The sequence below is a fragment of the Pristis pectinata genome, chromosome 21, assembly GCF_009764475.1.
Source record: "Pristis pectinata isolate sPriPec2 chromosome 21, sPriPec2.1.pri, whole genome shotgun sequence".
Taxonomy (NCBI): Eukaryota; Metazoa; Chordata; class Chondrichthyes; order Rhinopristiformes; family Pristidae; genus Pristis; species Pristis pectinata.
This window is the reverse complement of record NC_067425.1, coordinates 37,156,745-37,182,341: the sequence shown is the minus strand read 5'-3', so window position 1 is coordinate 37,182,341 and position 25,597 is coordinate 37,156,745. Positions and strand designations below refer to the sequence as shown.

Below are 25,597 nucleotides of genomic sequence, written 5' to 3'. Positions count from 1 at the left end.
ACACCTTTCAATCCTGAACTCGGGTGCGGTCTGTGTGCAATCTGCATGTTTTCCCTGTGATCGTGTGGGTTTCCCCCAGGGGCTCCGGTTTCCTCCCATATCCCAAAGACATGTGTGTTGGTAGGTTAATTGGCTGCTATAAATTGCCCCTAGTGTAGGTGGGTGGCAGAATTTGGGGCGAGTTGATAGATAAGTGGGGAGAATAAAATGGGATTAATGTAATGAGGTGCCTAGTGCCGGTTGTGGACACTCTGGGCGAAAGGGCCTGCTTCCGTGCTGTATCTCTGGATGACTCTAACAAAAATCCATCTCAGATTTAAAATCAACTATTGACGTAGCATTAATTATCACTTGCAGAAAAATATCCAACTTCTTCCGGCACTTCTTCATAATATGAAAAATTATTTCTATTGTGATCCTATTACACAAAGTCAGGTATGGTGAGAACTAAAACAAAGACATGATATTTGATGGAGGGAAACAAAGTATGTCGGTAAGGTGAGTGCAGACTTGAGGATGCTACACAATTGTTTAATTTTACTTGAACAGCACAAAATGAAAAACAGATTATCGTTATGAACTATGGTACAAAAATCCTTAATCAAACAAAATGCTACCCAGATTTTCTCCAGATAAACCATTTGGCATTTGGTTCCAGATTAAGATGCTGGGTAAACTGAACTGTATTAAGGCAGTGGTAAAAATGTTATAATGAGCTGAAGTGGCTCTGGGTTAGGGACAGGAGGATTCTATTCCAGAGAACTGGAGAAAAACATCTGGTAGAAGTGCAAATGTAAGGGCAGAGCATGGGATCAACATGCTCTTGTGGTTGGCTGTCACCACTGGCTTTGCTTCATAGAAAAGTACAGCACAATACAGACCCTTCGGCCCACCATGTTGTGCCGACCTTCAAACCACACCTAAGACTATGTAACCCCTTCCTCCCATATATCCCTCTATCTTAAATTCCTCCATATGCTTATCTAACAACCTCTTGAACTTGACCAACGTATCAGCCTCCACCACCACCCCCAGCAGCGTATTCCATGCATAAACCACTCTCTGGGTGAAAAACCTCCCTCTGACATCTCCCTTGTACTTCCCACCCATTACCTTAAAGCCATGCCCTCTTGTATTGAGCATTGGTGCCCTGGGAAAGAGGCGCTGGCTGTCCACTCTATAAAGAATGTCCATTCTTAAAGTAGTACCTTACCTGGCTGTCCATTCATAAAGAATGAAAGACTGCCAAGTAAGGTACTACAGAGCATCTGACACTGGTAACACCGCAAGGGAATTATTTTCTTCCAGAAACTAAGGCAGACTCCAAAACTGCAGGAAACAATGGATTTTAAAAATTCACTGGAAAACCTGCCTTGAATAAGTACAATACCAAGATGCCATTTTACAATCTATCAAGCAGCACAGAAAATTTCTCAACACGTTCAATTTACATTAAATTCATGGCAATGCTGTCCTCGTAACTCATTATGAAAATACTCCTGTAGTTAATTTTGATAAAACATTTATAAAATGAAGATACTTAATTCAGACCAAGGACAGCAGTGAGTAAAAGCAATTTATCATCTCTTTGCTCTGCTGATCACATTATCAGTACATTTTTCCCCTGCATTCTTCATACAATCGGACAATTATTTGCATATTAATCAGGCATCCGACCATAAAGGACTGCATGCCAGCCAAATGCTGCGCTATCTCTGGAGGAACATTCAGTAATTATCATGCATCAGTGTTATGATGTGGTAATTGATTACAACATCTTTCTCTGTCCCCAGGGGGTCCTCAAGTTTGCCCTCCTCTAGGCACAGCAGTGCAAGTCTATATTCCTCTCTCCAGCACACAAACAAGGCTGAGCTTCAAAAAAATACTGTTCACCAGCTTTAATATTAAGTACAAATAAAATCTAACTGTACAACAAAGATACAAATATACAACAGCTGACAGTGACTGTACAGTACACATATTAAAGCCATGATATTTCTTAAACACTAAAATTGCAGCACTAAAAATAGTAACGTGAGAAATTGGTCATCAATTATTTACTCGTGGAAAATGTTACACTTCCATAACGACAACTGCTAGTGGTATTACTTTGTATCAGTTTACACTCTTAAAGTTAAAAAGATCAACACATATTAAAGAAGTAGAGGACTGCAGGAACGTGGATATCTGTCCACAGTGCTCCATGGTTGAAGATTTTGAGTGGAGCCACACCTTTGCAACTTCATCAGAGGGAGCTCGGCTAGGGTTGGAAGTGGAACAGGGCCTGAATGAAGAGAGAATAAACTGGAGGATAGGTGTCAAACAAGGGCTGCACGTTTGCAAACCCTTTTGAAATGTATCTGATACCAGGGAAGGTCAAGTCTGACTAATGACTGAACTTTTGTCTTGAGGTCACAAATAAAAATTTAGAAAGCAAAGGGAGGGCATGAAAAAGTACAAGCAAGTAAAATCAAAGAAAATTCAAAATGTTTTCTAAGTAGATAAAGAGCAAGAAAATAACCAAGGAAGGAACAGATGGTCCAGGGTCCAGAAAGATGATCTGTGTGTGGAGGATATGGGACACATTTACAGCTGTCTTCAGAAACAAGGAGAATAATGCCAACATTCTAGTTAAGAAGGAGTGGTGTGAAATATTGGATGGGATAAACCTTGTAGAAAAGAAGTATTTTTACAGGGTTTAGCAGTTTGCAGATGATAGAAAGATTGGCTGCATGTTGACAGGAAGAAAGTTTTTGACTACAGGAAGATATGGATTGTCTGGTCAGAAAAATGGCAGATGGAATTTAACCCAGGGAAACACGGGGCAAATCATTCAGGGAGGTGCAACAAGTGAATGGGAAAATGCAGAGAGGTGTGGAGGAACAGAATGGTGTCCACAAACCCTATCAGGACAGGACCTTCCTCTATTACAGATGCACAGAACACAAAAGCAAGATGAATTTTGGGAATATTACAGAGTTTAATCCAGATAAGTGTGAGGTGATGCATTTTGGGAGGTTAAATGTAAGAGCAAAGTATACAGTAAATGCCAGGACCCTTAAGTGTATTGATGTACAGAGGGATCTTGTGGTGCAAGTCCATAGCTCCCTGAAAGTGGCAACACAAGGGGATAGCATGGTAAAGAAAGTATACCGGACCCTACCAGTTGGTCGGGGTGTTAGTATAAAAGTTGGGAATGACTTCCCGCATGCTTTCTTTACCACCAGCTGTGTAAAACTTTGGTTAGGCCACATTTGGAGTACTGCATGCAGTTCTGGTCGCCACATTATAGGAAGAATGTGGAGGCTTTGGAGAGGGTGAAGAAGTGGTTCATCAGAGTGCTACCTGGATTAGAGGATATGAGCTATCAGGAGAGGTTGGACAAACTTGAACTGTTTTCTCTAAAGTCTCGGGGAGACCAGATAGAAATTTATAAAATTATGAGAGGCATTATCAGAGTAGACAGTCAGAGTCTGATTTCCTCAAATACTCGAGGGCATAGCTTTAAGGTGAGAGGGGGACAGTTCAAAGGAGGAGATTTGTGAGGCTTTTTTTTATTACACAGAGTTGTAGGTGCTGGGAACACACTGTCAGGGGAAGTGGTAGAAGCAGGTATGATAGCAATGTTAAGAGACATTTAGATAGACACATGAATAGGCTGGGAATAGAGGGATATAGACCATGCAGGCAGACTGGATTAGTTTAAATTGGAATCATATTGGCTCAGATGTGGTGGGCCAAAGGGCCTGTTCCTGTGCTGTTCTGTTCTCTGTACCAATGAGGCTGGGACACACTCCATGAAAGGTAGGGTCTCAGAGAGTATTGAGGAACAGAGGGACCTTGGCGTACAAGCCCAAAGATCCTTTAAGGTGGCATTTCAGGTAGATAACGTGGTTAAATTGGGATATTGGCCTTCATTAGTTGGGACACTGAACACAAGAACAGAAAGGTTATGCTCCAACTTTACAAAATTCTGGTCAGGCCTCAGCTGGAGTACTGCGTGCAGTTCTGATCACTAACATTACAGGATGTGATAATGCTGGAGAGGGTGCAGAGGAGATTCACCAGAATGGAGACACAGGAGACTGAAGATGCTGGAATCTGGAGCAACAAATAATCTGCTGGAGGAACTCAACAGTTTGAACAGCATCTGCAGGAGGAAAGGAATTGTCAACGTTTCCAGTCAGTCCTGATACAGGATTTCAACCTGAAACATCGACAGGTTCACCAGGATGTTGCCTGGGATGAAGTAGTTCAGTTATTAGGAGAGGTGGAGAAGCTAGGTCTGTTTTTCCTGGAGCACAGGAGTTTAAGGAAGAACATTATCGCCTTCCTTGTGATTGCACCTATGTGCTGGGCACAGGACAGGTCACCTGATATGTTAACGCCCAGGAATTTAAAGCTGCTGAAAGGTTATGCTCCAACTTTATAAAATTCTGGTCAGGCCTCAGCTGGAGTACTGCGTGCAGTTCTGATCACTGCACTACAGGATGTGATAATGCTGGAGAGGGTGCAGAGGCCATTCACCAGGACGGAGACACAGGAGACTGAAGACTCCACCACCGATCCACCAATGTAGACTGGCACATGTTCGCCCTCCTTCCCCTTCCTGAAGTCAACAACCAGCTCTTTAAGTTTACTGACGTTGAGCGAGAGGTTGTTGTTGTGGCTCCACTCAACCAGGTGTCCCATCCCACTCCTGTACATTACTCATCACCACCTGTGATTCGTCCAACAACAATGGTGTCATCGGCGAATTTGTATCTGGTGTTGGAGCTGTGCTTAGCCACACGGTCATGTGTGTACAGGGAGTAGAGCAGGGACTAAGCACACAGCCTTGAGGTGCACCTGTGTAGATGGTCAGTGAGGAGGAGATGTTGTTACCAATCCTCACTGATTGAGGTCTGCCAATGAGGAAGTTGAAGATCCATTTGCAGAGGGAGGTACAGAGGCCCAGGTCTTGAAGCTTGACGATGAGTTTGGATGGGGTGATTGTGTTGATCACCAAGCTGTAGTTGATGAACAGCAGCCTGACGTACAAGCTCCTGTTGTCCAGATGGTCCAGAGCAGAGTGAAGAGCCAGAGAAATCTCACCTGCTGTTGATCTGCTGTGGCTGTAGGCAAATTGAAATGGATCCAGGTCACCTCTGAGGTAGGAGTTGATTCGTGCCATAACCAACCTCTTGAAGCACTTCATCATGGTTGATGGAAGCGCTACCAGACGGTAGTCACTGAGGCAGGTCACCAGGCTCTTCTTGGGCACAGGTACAATAGATGCCTTTTTGTAGCAGGTGGGAACGCAGAAGTGAGAGGTTGGATATGTCCATAAATACTCCAGCCAGTTGGTCCAGGGAGTTCTTTAGTCCTAGGCCAGGTACGCCATCTGGACCAGACACCTTTTGTGGATTCACCCTCTTGAAGGATGTCCGGACATCAGCCTCAGAGATGGAGATTACAGGGTGATCCAGAAATGTGGGGGCTCATATGGGTGTGTCATTGTTCTCCCTGTCAAAGCATTGACCTCATCCGGGAGTGATGGGCCGTTGCCACTTATGCTTACTGATCTTGCCTTGTGGGAAGTTATATTATGCAAGCCCTGCCACAGCTGTCGAGCGTCTATCTGCGATTCCAGTTTAGTCCAAAATTGCCTCTTTGCGTTTGCAATGGCCTTCCGGAGGTCGTACCTGGACTTCTTACATGGGTCTTAGTCACCAACCCTGAATGCCACAGATCTGGCCCTCAGCAGATTGCAAATCTCCTGGTCTATCCAGGGCTTCTGGTTGGGGAAGACCTGGAATGTTTTTGTGGGTACACGCTTGTCCATGCATGTCCTTATGATATCAGTGACGTCTGTGGCATATTCATTCAGGTCCAATGACGAATCCTTGAGCATAGTCCTGTCCACTGACTTGAAGCAATCCCACATTCGCTCCTCCGCCTCTGCCGCCCAGCTCCTCGTAATCCTCTTCACTGGTGCCGCGCTCTTCAGTCTCTGTCTGTACGCAGGCAGAAGAAGTACAGCTGGGTGGTCGGATTTACCAACGTGTGGGCGAGGGATGGAGCAGTTGGCATTCTTGATGGTGATACAGCAGTGGTTGAATATGCTGGGTCCTCTGGTGTTGCAGGTGATGTGTTGATAGTAGTTAAGCAGAGACTTCTTCAAGCCAGCCTGATTAAAGTCTCCTGCCACGATGCGACATGCATTGGGGTACCCTGCTTCATTCTGGTTGATTACCACACTTGGTTCCTCAAGTGCCAGCCTGATGTCTGCCTGAAGTGAGATGTAGCCTGCAGTCAGGATGACGGTGGAGAACTCCCGCAGTGGGTAGAACGGTTTGCGCTTCACCGCCAGATGTTCCAGGTCGGGGGAGCAGGAATGGGACAAGACCGCCACGTCCATGCACCACGATGAGTTTATCATAAGGCAGACGCCACCGCCTTTTCCCTTACCCCCCCGACACTGCCATCCGGTCCATGCAGTGGATTGAACCCTCGGGCTGGGGCGCTGTGTTAGGAGAGTTGGGAGTGAGCCATGTCTCTGAGACAGAGTACACAGCAGTCCCTCATGCCCCTCTGATAAAGCAATCTTGCTCTCAGGTCCTCAGTCTAGTTTTCTAATGACTGCACATTAACTAGGAGGATGCTGGTGGGGGGTGGGGGGGGGGGGGTAGGGGGTGGTGGTGGGGTGGTGGTGGGGGGGGGGGATACCAGGTGCATTATCATGCTTTCAGTCTGCACAGGTAGAAAAGAGTAGCTTTTGGTGGTTACAGGGGCAATTAATACTTCACTGTAAATGGTTGAACAGTTTTCAGACAATTGCAAAGCAATTGTTTTAAGGATTTTTTTAAATTGCCTTTAGATAATTTCCATTTACACCAGGTGCTGCAGTGCTTTTTAAGGCATCTTCTCATGTTAATTTAGTCTGAAGAAAAAGCAGAAGATTAATTTTGTCCTGCCTAATATGAAATAACAAAAAATGGAAGTTCTTACACTTTTATTAAAAATGGATTAAGTTTTATGAATCCCTAAAGCAAGACAAATTATTCAGAGTAATACCAATGCCTTTAACAATACCAATTCTAATTAGGCACTTTCTGCTGCTTTATTGCTTTGTACTGCTCCTCTGGGTATTCCCATTACCAGACGATGCAGTTCCAGCACAGAGAGGAATGACGAATGATACCATGGGACAAACTAAACAAACATAAAATTCAGGCTCCCTGTGGGTCATTGCAGCTGCATCTTAAAATTGAGTTCAGCGGGTCAGGATCTAGTTCACTGAACAGCCTAAATAACACAGATACCTTCCTGCACGACTGAATCTTAGTGACTGAGGAATAACTTGCTACTGCATACTGTAAAGCCTTAAAAGGAGTCTTCCTATTGTTAAATTTTGTATCCAATTAGAAATTAAACATTCTCTTGTAAAGTGTCTTCAATAATAGATACATTGGAACTAATGCAAGAGAAAGAATTAGTTATACAAATCAACCATCCTGGTGATGGACCCACGCACAATAGTTAAGCCACCTCTCATTCTCTAGCTCCGTGACTTCAGCCTGCTAATAGCATTACAATTATTTTGGAAAAGATTTTTCAAATGCTGCTATCTCGCAATCCAACGTGACCCTTCAAAGAGAACCTTGCTTTGCTAAAAATGGGAACTATATGGTCGTGCATTTTGAAAGTTATATTTGAGCACAACAGTGAGGAACAGGGGTAAAATGGTAAGCAGGTTCCTGGAGATTTCCCCACAGTAAAAGAAAAACCAGTGGGAAATGCCCATTTTGCCACTCTCACACACCTACTGCCACTGGCTATAAGCAGTGAGAGATCGAGGAAAACATCCATCCTCCAGACCTCTTAGCAAGAAAAGGCTTACATGTAAACAAAATTAGAATTGTTAACATGAAGTCAAGGTGTTACTGCGAGCACTGTGGTTAGGAAAATAATTATCTATCGAGTTACTCTGGGAAGAACAAAAGAAGGAATATGAATTCATTCCTGATGTGCGTTCCATTAACCAACGCTGTATTCACTGAAGCAAAAAGCCACAATCCCCAATGCAACATGACAATCCAGCACATGGAAATTCAGTGTGTCCCATTAACGTTTCACAATCTTTCCCTGAAAATGGAGATGGTGTCCATTTTTAACAAAATTTGTACAAAGGCCACAGAAAGACCTGTACCAGGATCCTTCAAAGCTAATACGTGACAGAAAAGGCTCCTCTCTTTTATTTAAACATAAATCGGCAAAGCATTCAGAAAGCAAAGTCACTTTAAATTCACATTTCAGGAATTGGCCTTCTTCATGGGAATTACATTTGTCAAATTTAATAACAGTAACTTGCACTTTTGAGAGTCAAATGTCCCAAGGGAATTTAAGAGGCATAATCAAAAAGGAACCTTAGGCCAACAAAGAAGATGGTAGGCAGTGTAGACAAAGCTAGGTTACAGGATTGGCCTTTAAGGTCTCAAAGGAGACGAAGGCGGAGGAAGGTAAGGTCTGGAGGGAACTTTAGGTGATGGGACATATGCAAGGAAGGGAGGCTGCTGATAATTTGGATAAAGGGAAGAACACCCTTCACACCTATTCCATCATTCAGTAGATCGTAGCTGACATGTGGCCTAACACGAGATCCCTCACATCCCGATTGTTTTTGGATTTAAAAGCAACAACTGGCCCAGCATCAATTGATGTTTGTGGAAGAGAGATCCAAATTCAGCAACTGTTCAATATAGCAGCCTTTCCTCAGTTCATTGCTGCAAAGCCTGGCCCAACTCCTATGAACCAGCAAAAATAATAACTTCCCCCTGCACTAGATAGTAAGGGGTGCAGAGTCAGAGGTTTGGAAAAGATGCCACATGTCCAAACATTCAGAGATTTTTAAAAAATACAGATACTTAAAAATAATCAGGTACCAAGATTTGAATAGGCAAGTGTTAATGAACTGAAAGCAAAAGTCAGAGGTAGACTTTAACAAAACTTTTGAAGGACAGAAAGAGCATACAATTTATAGAGTGTATTTTACAAGGTATATATTTTAAATCCATGAACAGCTTTTGCAGTCACTGCTATGTCAAAGAGAAGAGGAAAGCAACACAAGAGGATTTAGGCCGAGTATTTCTGAGTGTAGGGATGAAATGATTGAAGCTCTAAAGTAGACCTGAAGGGATGAGGAGATGCAAGTCAAGACAATGCTGGAAGAATAAAGGATCTGATGAGGAATATAGGGCAGACTACAACTGTAAGGATAGGCAGAGTTAAGGCTATGGGTTTAATTTGTAGGTTGCAACAAATATGATAAAACTTATGAGGACAGTAGTCATTGAAGGTTATGGGAGACATGAGTAATGGAAAGAGCAGGATGCTGCTGGGAGAATTTTGGGCATTGCACTGTGTGAAGGTCAACTACCCTTTGAGGCACAGACATACTTTAAGAGAGTGATTTAAGCTCATTGCTTTGATTGGTCAGAAAATGTTGGTTGTCACACTGACAAAGGAATTAAATATGTTGCCAGCAACATTTTAAATACTTTAAATGACAACAGTTTATCATGATTATGTAAAACTACCACCTTTATCGCTGGCTATATATCAGTTTGTTCAGTATTACACTTCTCTTGAAGTAGAAGAACTACTCAAATTCATCTGATCAGGGCAGCATTTAAAAAGTGGAGAATACCACTACAGAGCAGTAGAACACTCCTGTGCTACTTATCATCTCTTTCAGAAATACCAAGTGAGTTTGGTACAAGGTACCAAAGATGCTAAATTGACAAGACATAATGGAGTTTGTTTTGACCTATGCCCAACAGCTGTGTTCTGTAAGCCTGTACATATTTGTTACATCAACTTCCAAAGACAAACATTCAACAGAGTCATAATGCACAGAAAGGGAGCACATTCTCCCTCTCTTTTGGCAAGCTGTCTTTTACCTATAATAGCCGAGGACAAATATTTGAAACTTAATCCCACCTAGCCCTTTGAGGCAGTTATATGTGAAAGAGTGGCATTACAGCACGCTATTAATCACTGAAAGATTTAGACTGTGAAGGTGCACTGGACACTACATGTCCTTATTTGGCTGCAATGTGATGCATGACAGGCTCACGTACATTTTTAGCACCTCTCCTACTGACTGTCACATTGGTATGGAAGGTAACACATTCAACGCTTTATACTAAGTATGCCAATCTTAACACCAGCTTCAATGCTAATTTGATGCCATTACTCGTTAAACTGGACTACAGTGAAGCAGCTAACAACATGCATTAAGCATGCACATAACTCAGCTCTCAGCAGCAAATACCACCACCTCCCAAACTATGCTATTTAAAATGGTTATCAATTACTTAAAGATTTGTTGGCATTTGACTGGAAGGAATAAGTGTGAGGTGGTTCATTTTGGTAGGTCAAGTGTGATGGCAGAATATAGTCTTAATGGTAGGACTTGGCAGTGTGGAGGATCAGAGGGATCTTGGGGTCCGAGTCCATAGGACACTCAAAGCGGTTGCGCAGGTTGACTGTGTGGTTAAGAAGGCATATGGTGTATTGTCCTTCATCAATCAGGGAATTGAATTTAGGAACTGAGAGGTATTGTTGCAGCTATAGAGGTTCCTGGTCAGACCCCACTTGGAGTGCTGTGCTCAGTTCTGGTCGCCTCACTACAGGAAGGATGTGGAAGCCATAGAAAGGGTGCAGAGGAGATTTACAAGGATGCTGCCTGGAATGCGGAGCATGCCTTATGAAAGTAGGTTGAGGGAACTCGGCCTTTTCTCCTTGAGAGACGGAGGATGAGGGGGGACCTGATAGAGGTATATAAGATGATAAGAGGTATTGATCGGGTAGATAGTCAGAGGCTTTTCCCCAGGGCTGAAATGGTGGCCACAAGAGGACATAGGTTTAAGGTGCTGGGGAGTAGATATAGAGGAGATGTCAGGGGTAAGTTTTTTACTCAGGGAGTGGTGAGTGCGTGGAATGGGCTGCCGGCAACGGTGGTGGAGGCTGATACGATAGGGTCTTTTAAGAGACTGTTGGATAGGTACATGGAGCTGAGAAAAATAGAGGGATGTGGGTAAGCCTAGTAATTTCTAGGGTAGGGACATGTTCGGCACAGCTTTGTGGGCCGAAGGGCCTGAATTGTGCTGTAGTTTTTCTATGTTCTATGTTCTAACTTTAGCTGTGAAGAAGCAGCGTTTTCTGTTATTTAGAAAAATTAAGTTTCACAAGTTTTGAGAATATGCTGTGGCTGAAGACAAGTAAACTTTAGTTTTACTCTTGTTACTGACAGAAAGAGACAAGGTGACCTTAGTGAACAAGCAGAAAGTCTGTCCAGCAATTGCCTGATGCACATGTGTGTTTGGAAAGTAATTCTCCTGCACGTAGCTCAGTACACAGCAATTTGTTAGAAGCATCCACAACTCGAAGAAGCTCATACCAACATTCAAATATGAAGCAGGAATAGACCACAAGCCTTCTCTGCCATTCAAGAAGATTTTGGCTGATCTAACTGTAACCTCAACTCTGCATTCCTGCCTACATCTGTAAACCAGTCACCCTCTTGCATGGCACAGCCACATCTACAGCTGCACAACAGGGCCAGAAACCCACTGGCAGTGGCAGTGAAGGTGACAATTTATACCTCGAGTTCCTTACGGGCTATGCTGGGGTCAACAGTCACATCTTGCAACTTGTACACTGTGCTCCACCTCATCACCTTCTCCCTGGAAAGACAGCACCAAGCAGCTCCTGCCCTCAGACCTGCACAGACGGCAAATTCCTGGATGGTGTGGGCACCCATCGGCTGGACCCACATTGCTTTGAAGGTGTACATGAGAATGCCCAGATGTCCATAAATCAATCGCAGATCCCTCCCAGAACATCCAGCTGGCCCATGATCATATGTAAATGATCATGTTGCCTGATACCTAGAGAACAGCCATGACTCATTCATTCTGCAGCATCTGTGCCCATCTTTCATCTTTGAGCTATGTGCCACATCAATGGGGACAACAGCTGTCCTCTGACCAGCTGACTCTTGACTCTGTCAAAGCCTGTATGCAAATACAATGTCGTCAGTACAGCCTGACCATCCACATCTAGTTTACCACTTACAATGCCTGAACTAATCTGTAATCATCTCAGAGTGTGCATCTTAGAGCCACCTGTTGCACCCTCAGAAATCAGGACATAATGCCACCTCAAGCCTTTCAGCTGGAGGAGTCAAGGTGGTGAAAAGAGGAGGAAAGTGAGAAATGCAGGAGAAAGAATTGACATGGGAACACCCTTTCTGAAAAAGCAACTAATCAGACTGCCATTCCAACAAGGGAAATCCCTGCCTCCACTCCATTTCATTTTATCTTTCCTATGTTGGATATCATTTCAGCATCCATGTGACTGCAGTTACAGAATACATTACCGTACCAAATCAACACACTGACAAAATCCACAAAGGCATCAAGTAATCACTGTTCTGCACTGCCTTGGTCTTCTATGACTTCACCTGCACCCCCAGTGGCTACAACATGACTGCTCTAAGATTACTGACTTGTATTGAAGGAGAATGATGATGGGTTTTCAGGACTATCCTCAACAACTGAAAATCAAAGAAATGAAGATACTGGAAATGTGAAAAGAAAACAAAAGATGATGGAAATACAAGAAGTCCCTCATTTACATAACGGCCCATTCTTGAGAACTGTCTGCAAGCTGATTTTTCCATAAGTCAAAAACAAACAATTTCAATCAGGGCTGATTAACATGAACATTTATTGGGACATTGGATGGTATAGAATCAAATGTCCTACATCCAATGGCTAACTCCAATGGCCTTAAAGTATCAATGAATGTTACGTTCTTGATAATGTATTTTGCAAGTGTCAATTTCCAAACCCCTTAAGTGGCCTCTCACTGTGAACCAGCTTCTGTGTTCCTAACAGACAATAGTGTCTGCTTACTGTAAACGGTTATTTTTACAGTATTTTACAGTTATTTTATGGTTATTTTCCGCACGGTAGGCTTCTTCAGAAGGTTAGAGGCCAAGGGATCCAGGGAGGCTTGGCCGTGTGGATTCAGAATAGACTTGCCTGTAGAAAGCAGAGGGCTGTGGTGGAGGGAGTGCATTCAGATTGGAGGGCTGTGACTAGTGGTGTCGCACAGGGATCGGTTCTGGGACCTCTACTTTTTGAGATATTTATTAATGACTTAGATGAGGGGGTGGAAGGCTGGGTTAGCAAGTTTGCAGATGACACAAAGATCGGTGCTGTTGTGGATAGTGGTGTTGAGGGCCGTCGAAGCTTACAGAGGGATATTGATAGGATACAGAGCGGGGCTGACAAGTGGCAGATGGGTTCAATCCGGAGAAGAGTGAGGTAGTACACTTTGGAAGGACAAACTCCAAGGCGGTATATGGCAGGATTCTGGGCAGTGTGGAGGAGCAGAGGGATCTGGGGGCTCATATCCACAGATCACTGAAAGTTGCCTCACAGGTGGATAGGGTAGTTAAGAAAGCCTATGGGATGTTAGCTTTCATAAGTCATGGGATCGAGTTTAAGAGCCACAAAGTAATGATGCAGCTTTACAAAACTCTGGTTAGACCACACTTAGAGTACTGTGTCCAGTTCTGGTCGCCTCATTATAGGAAGGATGTGGAGGCGTTGGAAAGGGTGCAGAGGAGATTTACCAGGATGCTGCCTGGATTAGAGAGTATGGATTATGAGGAGAGACTAAAGGAGCTAGGGCTTTACTCATTGGAAAGAAGGAGGATGTGGGGAGACATGATAGAGGTACACAAAATATTACGAGGAATATATAGAGTGGACAGCCAGCCACTTTCCCAGGACACCAATGCTCAATACAAGAGGGCATGGCTTTAAGGTAATGGGTGGGAAGTTCAAGGGAGACATCAGAGGGAGGTTTTTCACCCAGAAAGTGGTTGGTGCATGGAATGCACTGCCTGGGGTGGTGGTGGAGGCTGATACGTTGGTCAAGTTCTAGAGATTGTTAGATAAGCATATGGAGGAATTTAAAATAGGGGGATATGTGGGAGGAAGGGGTTAGATAGTCTTAGGAGCGGTTTGAAGGTCGGCACAACATGGTGGGCCGAAGGACCTGTATTGTGCTGTATTGTTCTGTGGTTCTGTAATTATTTTTTTTTAAATTTGTTGTCTTTTGTATTGACTTATTCCATAACTCTTCAAGATATCTGCACATCTTTAACTTTCCTGTCTTGAAAAATGCCATAAAACAGTATGGGCGAATTTGCCTAAAGTCGTAAGTCAGATCTTCCCTAACCCGGGGGGGGGGGGGGCCTGTACTCAGCAAGTCAGGGAGCATCTGTGGAGCAAGAAACTATGTTGAATTTGATACAGATATCTACTCTGAACATGTGACTTTGTTTCTCCTTCCACAGATGCTGCCTAATCTACCCTGAGCAGTCCAAAAGGTTTGCTTGAGACTACACTATAGCGTTGTGATCAAGATCAGTCTACGGCAGCTGGTACATATGGCTGAAAATGAAGGAAGCTGTCTTTATCACATTTCTGTTGCCAGATGCCAGTTTGTTAGTGCACAGTGTTGTGGAGCATTCAGGCATCAACTCCTAGCCCCGACTGCTGGAGGTTGTTGGTGGGTGAGAAATAGTAACGTGTGGTACAGACGATGGGACGTGAAATTTGATGAAGTCTTCACCGACTTCTCTCTTTGCTGCCTCCAACTGCCATTTAAAAAAATGTTACGTCGACAACTTCGGTCTACACCTTATCATAGGCTGCTCTCTCCTGCCTGCTTCTCCTTTGCAAATTAAAATATGCCTGTTTTTCTACATTTTCCAGTTCTGACGAAGAGTCCTTGACCCGAACCATTAATTCTGTTTCTCTCCCCACTGATGCTACCTGATCTGCTGAGTGCTTCCAGTATTCCCTGTTTTTGGTCTGGATTTCAGGTATGTGCAGTTTTTGCTCCAAAGAGGGGCTCTAAATCATAAATGATTTTTATAAAATAGAGAAAGGAACAATTATCTCCAGTGACAGTAAGATCAATAACAAGAGGGCTTGGATTGAAGGTGACTGGCAAAAATGACAAAAGGATTTTTTAAAAATATTGTGATCTGGAATGCACTGCCTGAAAGAGTCATTCAAAACAACTGAACAGAAACATTCAAAAGATATTTGGATAAAAAACGGGTGAAGCAGTAGTGTGGAATTATTAGTAGTTTAGGAAAGATTCAGAACATGCATAATGGGCCAATGATGTAACTTACAAATGTTTTTGATTTGTATCTTTCTTTTTCTCTCCAATTTAAAAATACATAATGACTCTTCTATATTAATGCTCATGGCTAAGATATCCACCTTCTGAATACCTATGCATAAAGCAGCCAGTTCAAGTTTTTTTTTTAATTTTTATTTTGATGTGTGCCCTCCTATTCCCCTCTCATAGGGCAGTGGAAAGAATCTGTGCTATTTGTATCACACTTCTTCATAATCTGAAACATTGCTGAACCTTCTTAGCTCTAGCAGAGAAATTCCTGATTTCCAATACAGAACAATCCTGGAAACATGAATGGCAGTGGAAAATTTGGACATTTTTCTGCAGCAGTTTGGTGTGTCTTTTTTTTTGTTTTACTGCTTAATGATATTTCTCTTCCTAGCTATAAGAAGGATTCCACCTCCAGGAATTCATCACTAATCTACTACTGTTCTGTTTTCCATATATTGTACACCCAAAATTGCAACACATTGGTCTGGCAATCCAGGTCCAAAATTGTCCATACCTAAAACAGGCTTAACAGGCTTTAGCTTCTTAGCATCTGCAAATTAAGAGCCTAGTATTTATTTGAGTCAACAAGCGCAAGGTTGGTTTACTGTGTGGAATCAGACACTGGCGACATTCAGGAAAAGCAAGTCTACATATGGTTTAACAGATGATCTTTAAAGGGTCTGCTGACAACTGCTGCTCTATGCCCCACCTGGAATATTGCCACTCTCTCCAGACACCAGTTCCTTCCTGAACCAATCACTTTGGCACAGTAAGATGTTAGGAAAAGACCTACTGGGGAGGACAGAAACTAGAAAAACATGCAAGTCCATGGGAAAGCTCAAGAGGATCTAATGGCAGAGGTAGCTGAGCAAAGATTTCCATTTTCCTGTCAAAACAGTACACGTCTACCTTTTTATAATCTTACAGATCTCTATCAGGTCACCCTTAGCCTTATTTTTCTGGCTGAAAGAGTAAAAACTCATTTAATTTTTCCTTGTAGGTGAAATCATACAAATCCCGTAGACACTTTCTTTGACTAAATTATTTTCGTAATAGGATAATTTAACCTGTACTCTCTGATCAAACTGAGTGTCTAAAGTGAATTAAAATAACCTCAGCTTTTTCATTCTGATCCTTGACACATGAACACCTATATTTTGATATTTTTTCCATGAACTTATTGGCCTGTATTGCTAATTTCAGTCAGTAACCTGTACCACTAAATCTTTTTGTTTCTTTACCCCATTTCAATTCTCATTTTCCAAGTACACATCCTCATTCTTCCCACCAAAATGTACCAGCTCACACTTAAAATCCAATTAATTTGTTAATCAAGACCATTCTGATTACAGGCAAAATTTTCATGTAAAGAATAGATGGAATCTTTATCACTAACTGACTCTGAAATTTTTAGATGAATTGAAATGCTACTAGACAAAAACCTGAAGAAGTAAAGTATAGCAATGGATAGAAAAAAAGCAAGAAAATTAGACTAACATTACTGGAACTAATAGGTAATCTAATTATATTTTCTATCTCAATGGTTACATAAACTAGTACATCTTTTGTTCACACGAAGGTGTCGAAGCCAGTCATGCTTTATACTGGGCTGATAAGTGGCCCTTCGGACTCACCCTGCCCGGGCTGCTGGGCCTGGGACGGAAGGACACTCTGCCCAAGTTCACCATTCAGCCACAGCTGCATACGGATGAAGGGTTCTCGGCCTTTCTGAGTCAGCTTGCTCCAGGGCTTAGGCCTCGACAGCATGTCACTCACGCTCCCTTGTGAAAGACCCAAAACCTGGGAAAAGGGCAGACCACAGCAAAGAAAAACAAAGTACTTTGTAAGTTGTGGTTTCTCTCATTTTCCTTTTGATTTTGGTGCTAAAACAGTAGTACTACACAGTTTTACATTTATAAACATGGAGAATGCATCAAAGCAGTATAAATCATTTCAGGGATCACAATGTTGGTTCAACGGGTTACTTATCCAGATTTAAGTCAGTGATGTGGACAACTATGAGAAGAGCACTGATTTTCTAACAGTAACTTAGATCATTATTGTTATTTATCTCATAATCCCTAAACTTTTATATTGTTTTGTTACTTTCAATAATTTCAATTCCTTCTCTGCCACGTTCGTTACTCCTTCCTCAGCTTCTCTAATCTAATCCTCCTTCCTTCTGGTTCATATACTCTATTCATTGATGAGAAAATAGTGCTCCAGCTGCCCACTTTTTTGTGCAGCAAGTTCCTGTATATGACAACCTAAACAAAAATATAAAACAACGTGAATGACTCTCTGTTTATCCAAAGGAGCATTTCCATTTCAGTTTTGAAACAGTACACCACAGATTGCCTTCAGCCTGATTTTTTTTCCAGTCTCTCACTTAGTGAACGGACAGTACAATCCAACACTGTACAATGGTACTCGAACATCACTCCCCCAAATCCAGCAGGGAAGCCCCCGTGACCTGTTTAACCAGTCACATCTTTGCAAACCCATCATTGTAGCACAGAAAACAGGTTAAGATCGTAGCTCAAATCTAGGAATTGACTATGGGAATTTCCAATCATACACCTCGTTCAATAGCAAGGAAGAACGGAAGTCTCAAAGAAACAACAACGTCCTAAACAAACACATCATCATTGACCCTATCAAACAAGTAACTGGACTAGATCTTCCTCACAATCAATGGACAGCCCTGAACTTAATAAGAAGCAAGGAAGATGAGGCCTTCTTTTACTGCAAAAGAACCTTGTATTTAATCCCAGTTGCATGTGCAACAAAAAAGTTAAACAATGGGACATACCCTCAAGAACTAGCTGGAATGATCTTTCCAAGGCACGTGGCTAAACTTTACATGGTTACATCAGATCCCATAACATGGCTCTAAACATCATTATACAAGTTTCCACCAACACCAAGTGAATCAGTGATCACATAAAGCAAAAGGCAGGATAGAGTCTATCATCTAAATTAGATTTCACACTATTGTAAGAGCATTTATACAATGGTTCTGGACTGGAAATTCTCTGCTAACAAGAAAATGGACTTTCTTAAGAATTAATGAGGGACTTACCGGTGTTGCTCCAGTGCAGAATGCTCCACTGTAGTCATTTGATGTGGCCGATGAGGAGCTGAGTGGTTGTGTAGTCAGACGTAACACCTGAGTGATGACAATTAGAATGATAAATAGTTCCCTTCTAAGTGTTATCACACTGGTGCTATGACATTGTTTGAGAAACCAGAACCATTGTATAATGGAAACCACATCCTCTGTGTGGGAATAAGGACGTTTGTTTTTCACAGTTCCACATTTACGTGGTCATGCAAAAAACAAACTCAATTCAAATTTATCATATGCTAAATGTAATATTGGCTAATTTGTGGCCAGCAGTGAACTAATCAAACACTTCCTACTTGAGATGCCGAGCACAACGTATTTTGAGAATCAGATATTAAATCTTGGCACCTGCTCTGACCCAATCTCTATTTAATGTGCAGGAAGCTCAGAAAGAAGTTATATGGCAGGTAACCTCACATTTCAGCCAAGCTGTGACAATAATGTTGCTTTTCAATATCTTTCTACTCAAACTATTAGCAAAATCAATAAGTTAACTAAAGGGGGTTTGCATATTCTAGAAGACAAATCACGGTTTGTTTTGCTTTAACCCATGCTATCTTTAAAAAGTATGAAGGCAACTGTGGGATGTGAGCATTCAGAACATAGTAAATCATTTTCAGTTTCCAATAATGTGAAGGCTCCAATTCTACGTATGTACAAGTTAATTTGCGATTTTCACAGAGGAACTTAGGGGTTCTAAAATAGACATTCTGAAGCAGGGCTGTGTTGTATAAATCCATGTGTAAAACATGAGACCAGTTAGAAATGAACGAGCTACTTAACTAATGCTAACTGCATCTTTCTTTATAGGCTATCCTAAAATTAATATTTGGGTGAAAGTATAAACTGTAAGAAAGTTTTGACCCAGAACTGTATACTTCCCCACTTCCTTACAACATAGGAGGTTATTTTGGTTCATTCAGCCCACGCCGCCGCTGGGAGCAATCTCATTCTTCCACTAATCTTTCTCCCTGTAACCTGTTCTCCCCACGTCCTCAGCAATACTACCCTCATTCTGGGAGGTCAAATGAAAGGGGAAAGTACACAGTTAATAGCAGGACCCTTAACAGCATTAATGTACAGAGGGATCTTGGGGTCCAAGTCCATAGCTCCCTTAAAGTGGCTGCACAGGTTGATAGGGTGGTAAAGGCGGCACATGGCATGCTTCCCTTTATTAGTTGAGGAACTGAGTTCAAGAGTCAGGAAGTTATGTTGCTGCTATGTAAAACTCTGGTTAGGCCACATCTGGAGTCTCACATTCAATTCTGGTCGCCCCGTTATAGGAGGGATGTGGAGGCTTTGGAGAAGGTGCAGAAGAGGTTTACCAGGATGCTGCCTGAGTTAGAGGGCATGTGTTATAAGGAGAGGTTGGACAAACTTGGGTTGGTTTCTCTGGAATGTCAGAGGCTGAGGGGAGACCTGATAGAGGTTTATAAAATTATGAAAGGCATAGACAGAGTAGAGAGTCAGAAATTTTTCCCAGGGTAGAAATGTCAAGTACTAGAGGACATACATAGAACCCTGGAACAATACAGCACAATACAGGCCCTTCGGCCCACCATGTTGTGCCAACCTTTAAACCACACCTAAGACTATCTAACCCCTTCCTCCCACATATCCCTCTATCTTAAATTCCTCCCTATGTTTATCTAACAATCTCTTGAACTTGACCAATGTATCAGCCTCCACCACCACCCCAGGCAGTGCATTCCATGCACCAACCACTCTCTGGGTGAAAAACCTCCGTCTGACGTCTCCGTTGAACTTCCCCCCCTCCCCCCCCCCACATTACCTTAAAGCCATGCCCTCTTGTTTTGAGCATTGGTGCCCTGGGAAAGAGGCATTGGCTGTCCACTCTATCTATTCCTCTCAGTATCTTGTATACCTCAATCATGTCTCCCCTCATCCCCCATCTCTCCAATGAGAACAGCCCTAGCTCCTTTAGTCTCTCCTCATAATCCATACTCTCTAATCCAGGCAGCTTCCTGGTAAATCTCCTCTGCACCCTTTCCAATGCCTCCACATTCTTCCTATAATGAGGTGACCAGAACTGGACACAGTACTCCAAGTGTGGTCTAACCAGAGTTTTGTAGAGCTGCATCATTACCTCGCGGCTCTTAAACTCGATCCCACGATTTATGAAAGCTAACATCCCATAAGCTTTCTTAACTACCCTATCCACCTGTGTGGCAACTTTCAGTGATCTGTGGATATGAACCCCCAGATCCCTCTGCTCCTCTACACTGCCCAGAATCCTGCCATTTACCTTGTACTCCGCCTTGGAGTTTGTCCTTCCAAAGTGTACTACTGCACACTTCTCTGGATTGAGCTCCATCTGCCACTTCTCAGCCCAGCTCTGCGTCCTATCAATATCCCTCTGCAAGCTTCGACAGCCCTCCACACTATCCACAACACCACCAATCTTTGTCATCTGCAAACTTGCTAACCCACCCTTCCACCCCCTCATCTAAGTCATTAATAAATATCACAAAAAGTAGAGGTCCCAGAACCGATCTTTGTGGGACACCACTAGTCACAGCCTCCAATCCGAATGCACTCCCTCCACCACAACCCTCTGCTTTCTACAAGCAAGCCAATTCTGAATCCACACGGCCAAGCCTCCCTGGATCCCTTGGCCTCTGACCTTCTGAAGAAGCCTACCATGCGGTACCTTGTCAAACGCCTTACTAAAATCCATGTAGAACACATCTACTGCACTACCCTCATCAATCTTCCTGGTCACCTCCTCAAAGAACCCTATCAGGCTTGTGAGACAAGATCTTCCCTTCACAAAGCCATGCTGGCTGTCCCTAATCAGTCCATGATTCTCCAAATGATCATAGATCCTATCTCTTAGAATCCTTTCTAACAGCTTACCCACCACAGACGTAAGGCTCACTGGTCTGTAATTCCCTGGACTATCCCTACTACCTTCTTTGAATAAGGGGACAACATTTGTCACCCTCCAATCCTCCAGTACCATCCCTGTGGACAACGAGGACTCAAAGATCCTGGCCAACAGTTCAGCAATCTCCTCCCTAGCCTCACGATGCAGCCTGGGGAATATTCCATCAGGCCCCGGGGACTTATCTGTCCTAATATTTTCTAACAGCTCCAACACATCCTCTCTCTTGATATCTACATCGTCTAGAACATTACTCTTACCAATACTGTCCTCAGCATCATCTCCTTGGTGAGTACTGAAGAGAAGTATTCAGTGAGAACCTCACCCACTTCCACAGCTTCCAGGCACATCTTCCCACCTTTGTCTTTAATCGGACCTACCTTTACTCTAGCCATCCTTCTGCTCTTCACGTACGAGTAAAAAGCCTTGGGATTCTCCTTAACCCTACTCGCCAAAGCCTTTTCATGTCCCCTTCTCGCTCTTCTCAGCCCCTTAGTTCCCTTCTTGCTACTCTATATTCCTCACAAACCCTGTCTGATCCTTGCTGCTTACACCTTATGTATGCTGCCTTCTTCCTCCTAACTAGTTGTTCCACCTCTCTTGTCACCCATGGTTCCTTCACCCTGCCATTCCTTCTCTGCCTCACCGGGACAAATTTATCCCTAACATCCTGCAAGAGATCCCTGAACATCGACCACATTTCCATAGTACATTTCCCTTCAAAAATGTCATCCCAATTTACACTCTCAAGTTCTCATCTTATAGCCTCATAATTCGCCTTTTGCCAATTAAATATCTTCCCGTCCTCTTTGCTCCTATCCCTGTCCATGACAATGCTAAAGGTTATGGAGCAGTGGTCACTGTCCCTCAAATGTTCACTCACCGAGAGATCTGTTACCTGACCCGGTTCATTACCTAAAACTAGATCTAATATGGCATTCCCTCTAGTCGGCCTGTCAACATACTGTGACAGGAATCTGTCCTGGACACATTTAACAAATTCCACCCTGTCTAAACCTTTGGTACTAAGCAGGTGCCAATCAATATTTGGGAAGTTGAAGTCCCCCACTATAATAACCCTGTTATTTTTGCATCTTTCCAAAATCTGCCTCCCAATCTGCCCCTCAGTATCCCTACTGCTACCGGGGGGCCTATAGAATACTCCCAGTAGAGTAACTGCTCCTTTCTTGTTGCTAACTTCCACACATATTGACTCTAGAGAGGATCCTTCTACATTATCCACCCTTTCTGCAGCTGTAACAGTGTCCCTGACCAGTATTGCCACCCCTCCTCCTCTTCTCCCCCCCCCCATCTATCTTAAAACACTGAAAAACCAGGAATATTCAATATCCACTCCTGCCCTGATGTCAGCCAGGTCTCTGTAATAGCCACAATATCATAGTCCCATGTACTTATCCAAACTCTCAGTTCATCTCCCTTATTCCTGATGCTTCTTGCACTTTAGCCCATCTGCCTTACTACTTTATAGCCTGTACTCTGCTTCTCCTTCCTCAAAGCCTCTCTACCTGTTAGATCTGACTTTTCCCCATCCCCTTCTTCCTCTGACCTACTCCTCTGGTTCCCTTCCCCCTCACAAACTAGTTTAAACCCTCCTGAACCACCCAAGCAAACCTGGCTGCAAGGATATTGGCCCCCCCTCAGGTTCAGGTGAGACGTGCATTTAACGTGAGAGAGGGAAAGTTCATAGCAGATGTGTGGGGCAAGTTTTTTTTACATGGAGTAGTGTTGCCTGGAACGGGCTGCCCAGGAAGGTGGCGGAAGCAGATATGATAGTGTAATTTAACAAAATGTTAGAGACATGACTATGCAGGGAATGGAGGGATATGGATCATGTATAGGCAGTAACATCGTTACTGGCACAGACATGGTGGGCCGAAGGGCCTGCTCCTGTGCTGTACTCTTCTATGTTCTACGTAGTTTTTACCCCTCACATTAACACTAGATACAGTTTACAGTGGCCAATTAAACTACAAATCCACATGTCTTCGGGGTTTGGGAGGACGCTGGAGAGCACCCAGGGCAAACCCAATCACAGGGGGAGCAATGCAAACTCCACACGGACAGCACCCGAGGTCAGGATTGATCCCAGGTCACTGGAGCTGTGAGGCAGCGGCTCCAGCAGCCCCACCACTGTGTGGTATCGTCCTGCAGAGAAGGTGGTAGATCAGCTGCCACACAAATGGATAGGCTAACCTCAGTAGATCTCGAAGAAGTATGATAGAAATCAGGGGCCAATTTAACTACTAGGAACCAAGTAGAAAAGAACTTAAACTATCATCACTAATGTGGGAATAATGTTACCTCTGAGGTCAGCATTAATTAGTAATCTATAATTGGCTTATTATTGTCATATGTACCAAGATACACTGAAAATCTTTATTTGCATGCCATCCAGACAAAGCATTCTATGCATAAGTACATTGAAGTAGTATAAAATTCATTGTCTTAAAAATGATCTGAAACAACAACAACTTGCATTAATTAATGTAGTAAGATGACCCAAGGTACTTCAAAGCAGCATAATAAGATAAAAACAGCTCAGAACAGAGACAACAGGAAAGAGAACACTGCTCAACTTTGCCCCTGCCTCAGCTAGTCCGGGGCTAAACCCTCATCTGTGCCTATACTACTTTGGACTGTTCCACTGCTCTCCTGGCTGACAAACACCTTAGTGATTGCCCACAACTCCACAGCTCATATTTTAAATTGCTCCAAATCCCATCCACCTATCAAGGTAAGACCTAGAGTTATCAGCGAGACTGGCAGAACCTGTGCGGTCAGTGGCTTGGTATAAAAGGAGTGCCAGTTAGGGGGGGAGCAGCCATTTTGAGAGGGGTTGAGTGCTGCTGGCGGGGGGTTTGGTGAGGAGGGTGAGTAGTGACCAGGTAAGGCTTTTTTTCCTCCCTTTCTTAGTAAAAGGACTTAGAAAAGGATATGGAAGCTAGGGCAGTGGTATGCTCCTCCTGCAGGATGTGGGAGATCAGGAATATACCCAGTGTCACTGGTGACTACACCTGTGGGAAGTGTGTCCAGCTGCAGCTCCTGACTAAGTGCAGAAAGCAGTTGGACCGTAGCTGGACTTGTGACAAAGTATCAGGGATGCGAAAAATGTTGCAGTTAGTATGTTTAGTGAGATGGACACTCTGGGAGGTATGAAAAGAGAGAAGATAGGGACCACCAGGAATGGCAGTCAGGGGGCAGGCAGATAGCACAGGATCATTCCCCTCTCAAACAGGTTTACCGTGTTGGATACTCTTTGGGTTCCAGGGGAAAACAGCAGCAACAGCCCAGTTCGTGGCACCACAGTAGGCTTTGCTGCACAGAAGGCAAAGAGTAAGACTGAAAGAGCAATAGTGGTAGGGGACGCCATCTTTTGGGGTGGGGGAGGGGGTGTGGGCAGATAGGCACTTTTGTGGCCACAAACGAACAAGACTCCAGGATGGTACATTACCTCCCTGGTGCTAGGATCAAGGACATCTCTGTGCAGGATATTCTGAAGGGGGAGGGCCAGTGGTGGTAGTCCATGGGGGACTAACGATATAGCTAGAAGGAGGGATGAGGTCCTGCAACATGAATTTAGGGAGCTAGGTAGCTCATTAGAGAGCAGGACCTCAAAGGTTATAATCTCTGGATTGCTTCCAATGCTATGAGCTGGTGAGAAAAGGAATAGAAGGATAAGTCAGATCAATGTGTGGCTGAAGGGATGGTGCATGGGAATGGGCTTTATGATCTATCTGGGCTTCCACCTTGAAGAATCATTGGACTTGCACAGTGAGGTTCCTCTGTTCATCAGTACTCCCTAGGAGTACTGGTATACTGGCCTCCTTAGTGCTCCTAGGATTCCTGGATCATTGGGATTTCTTCTGGTGAAGGCAAAATTTGTACAAGTGGGACGGGTTGCACCTAAATCAGGATGGGACTAACATTATTGTGGGGAGGTTTGCTGGTGCTGTTGGAGAAAGTTTAAACTGAGTTGGCAGGGGCTCAGAGTCAATGTTCAGCTGGGGAGGTACAGTCACCTAGAGGAGAAAAAGTTAAGGCTGAACAGGCAGGTAAGTGCACGAAGGGAACACAAAGCTACGTTGCATCTATTTTAATGCAGTGAGTCTAACTAGCAAGATAAATGAAGACAAAGTTTTAATGAACATGTGATTGATGATATTGTTGCCATCACTGAGACAAAATTGATGGAGCTGTTGACAGTGTGGAGGGTCGTCTTATAGGCTACAGGGCAATATCAATGCATTGGTCAAATCAACTGAGAAATAGCAGATGGAGTT

General features: G+C 43.5%; 1 protein-coding gene across 11 annotated transcripts in view; it reads right to left on the bottom strand.

The window, feature by feature from the left end:
- Positions 1-25,597, bottom strand: part of LOC127581520 (protein CASP-like) — a 489,061-nt gene that overhangs the window by 106,733 nt on the left and 356,731 nt on the right. For 5 of the 11 annotated variants that reach the window (XM_052035991.1, XM_052035988.1, XM_052035989.1 and 2 more), the window contains 2 exons: positions 18,347-18,433; positions 16,899-17,064 (listed from right to left, as the gene is read on the bottom strand). The exons of 2 other annotated variants lie outside the window; for them this stretch is intronic. In XM_052035991.1, the coding sequence (XP_051891951.1) occupies positions 16,899-17,064; positions 18,347-18,433 (253 nt within the window). The remainder of the gene's footprint in view (positions 1-16,898; positions 17,065-18,346; positions 18,434-25,597) is intronic. 4 more of the 11 variants (XM_052035992.1, XM_052035990.1, XM_052035998.1 and 1 more) reach the window with 1 other exon arrangement.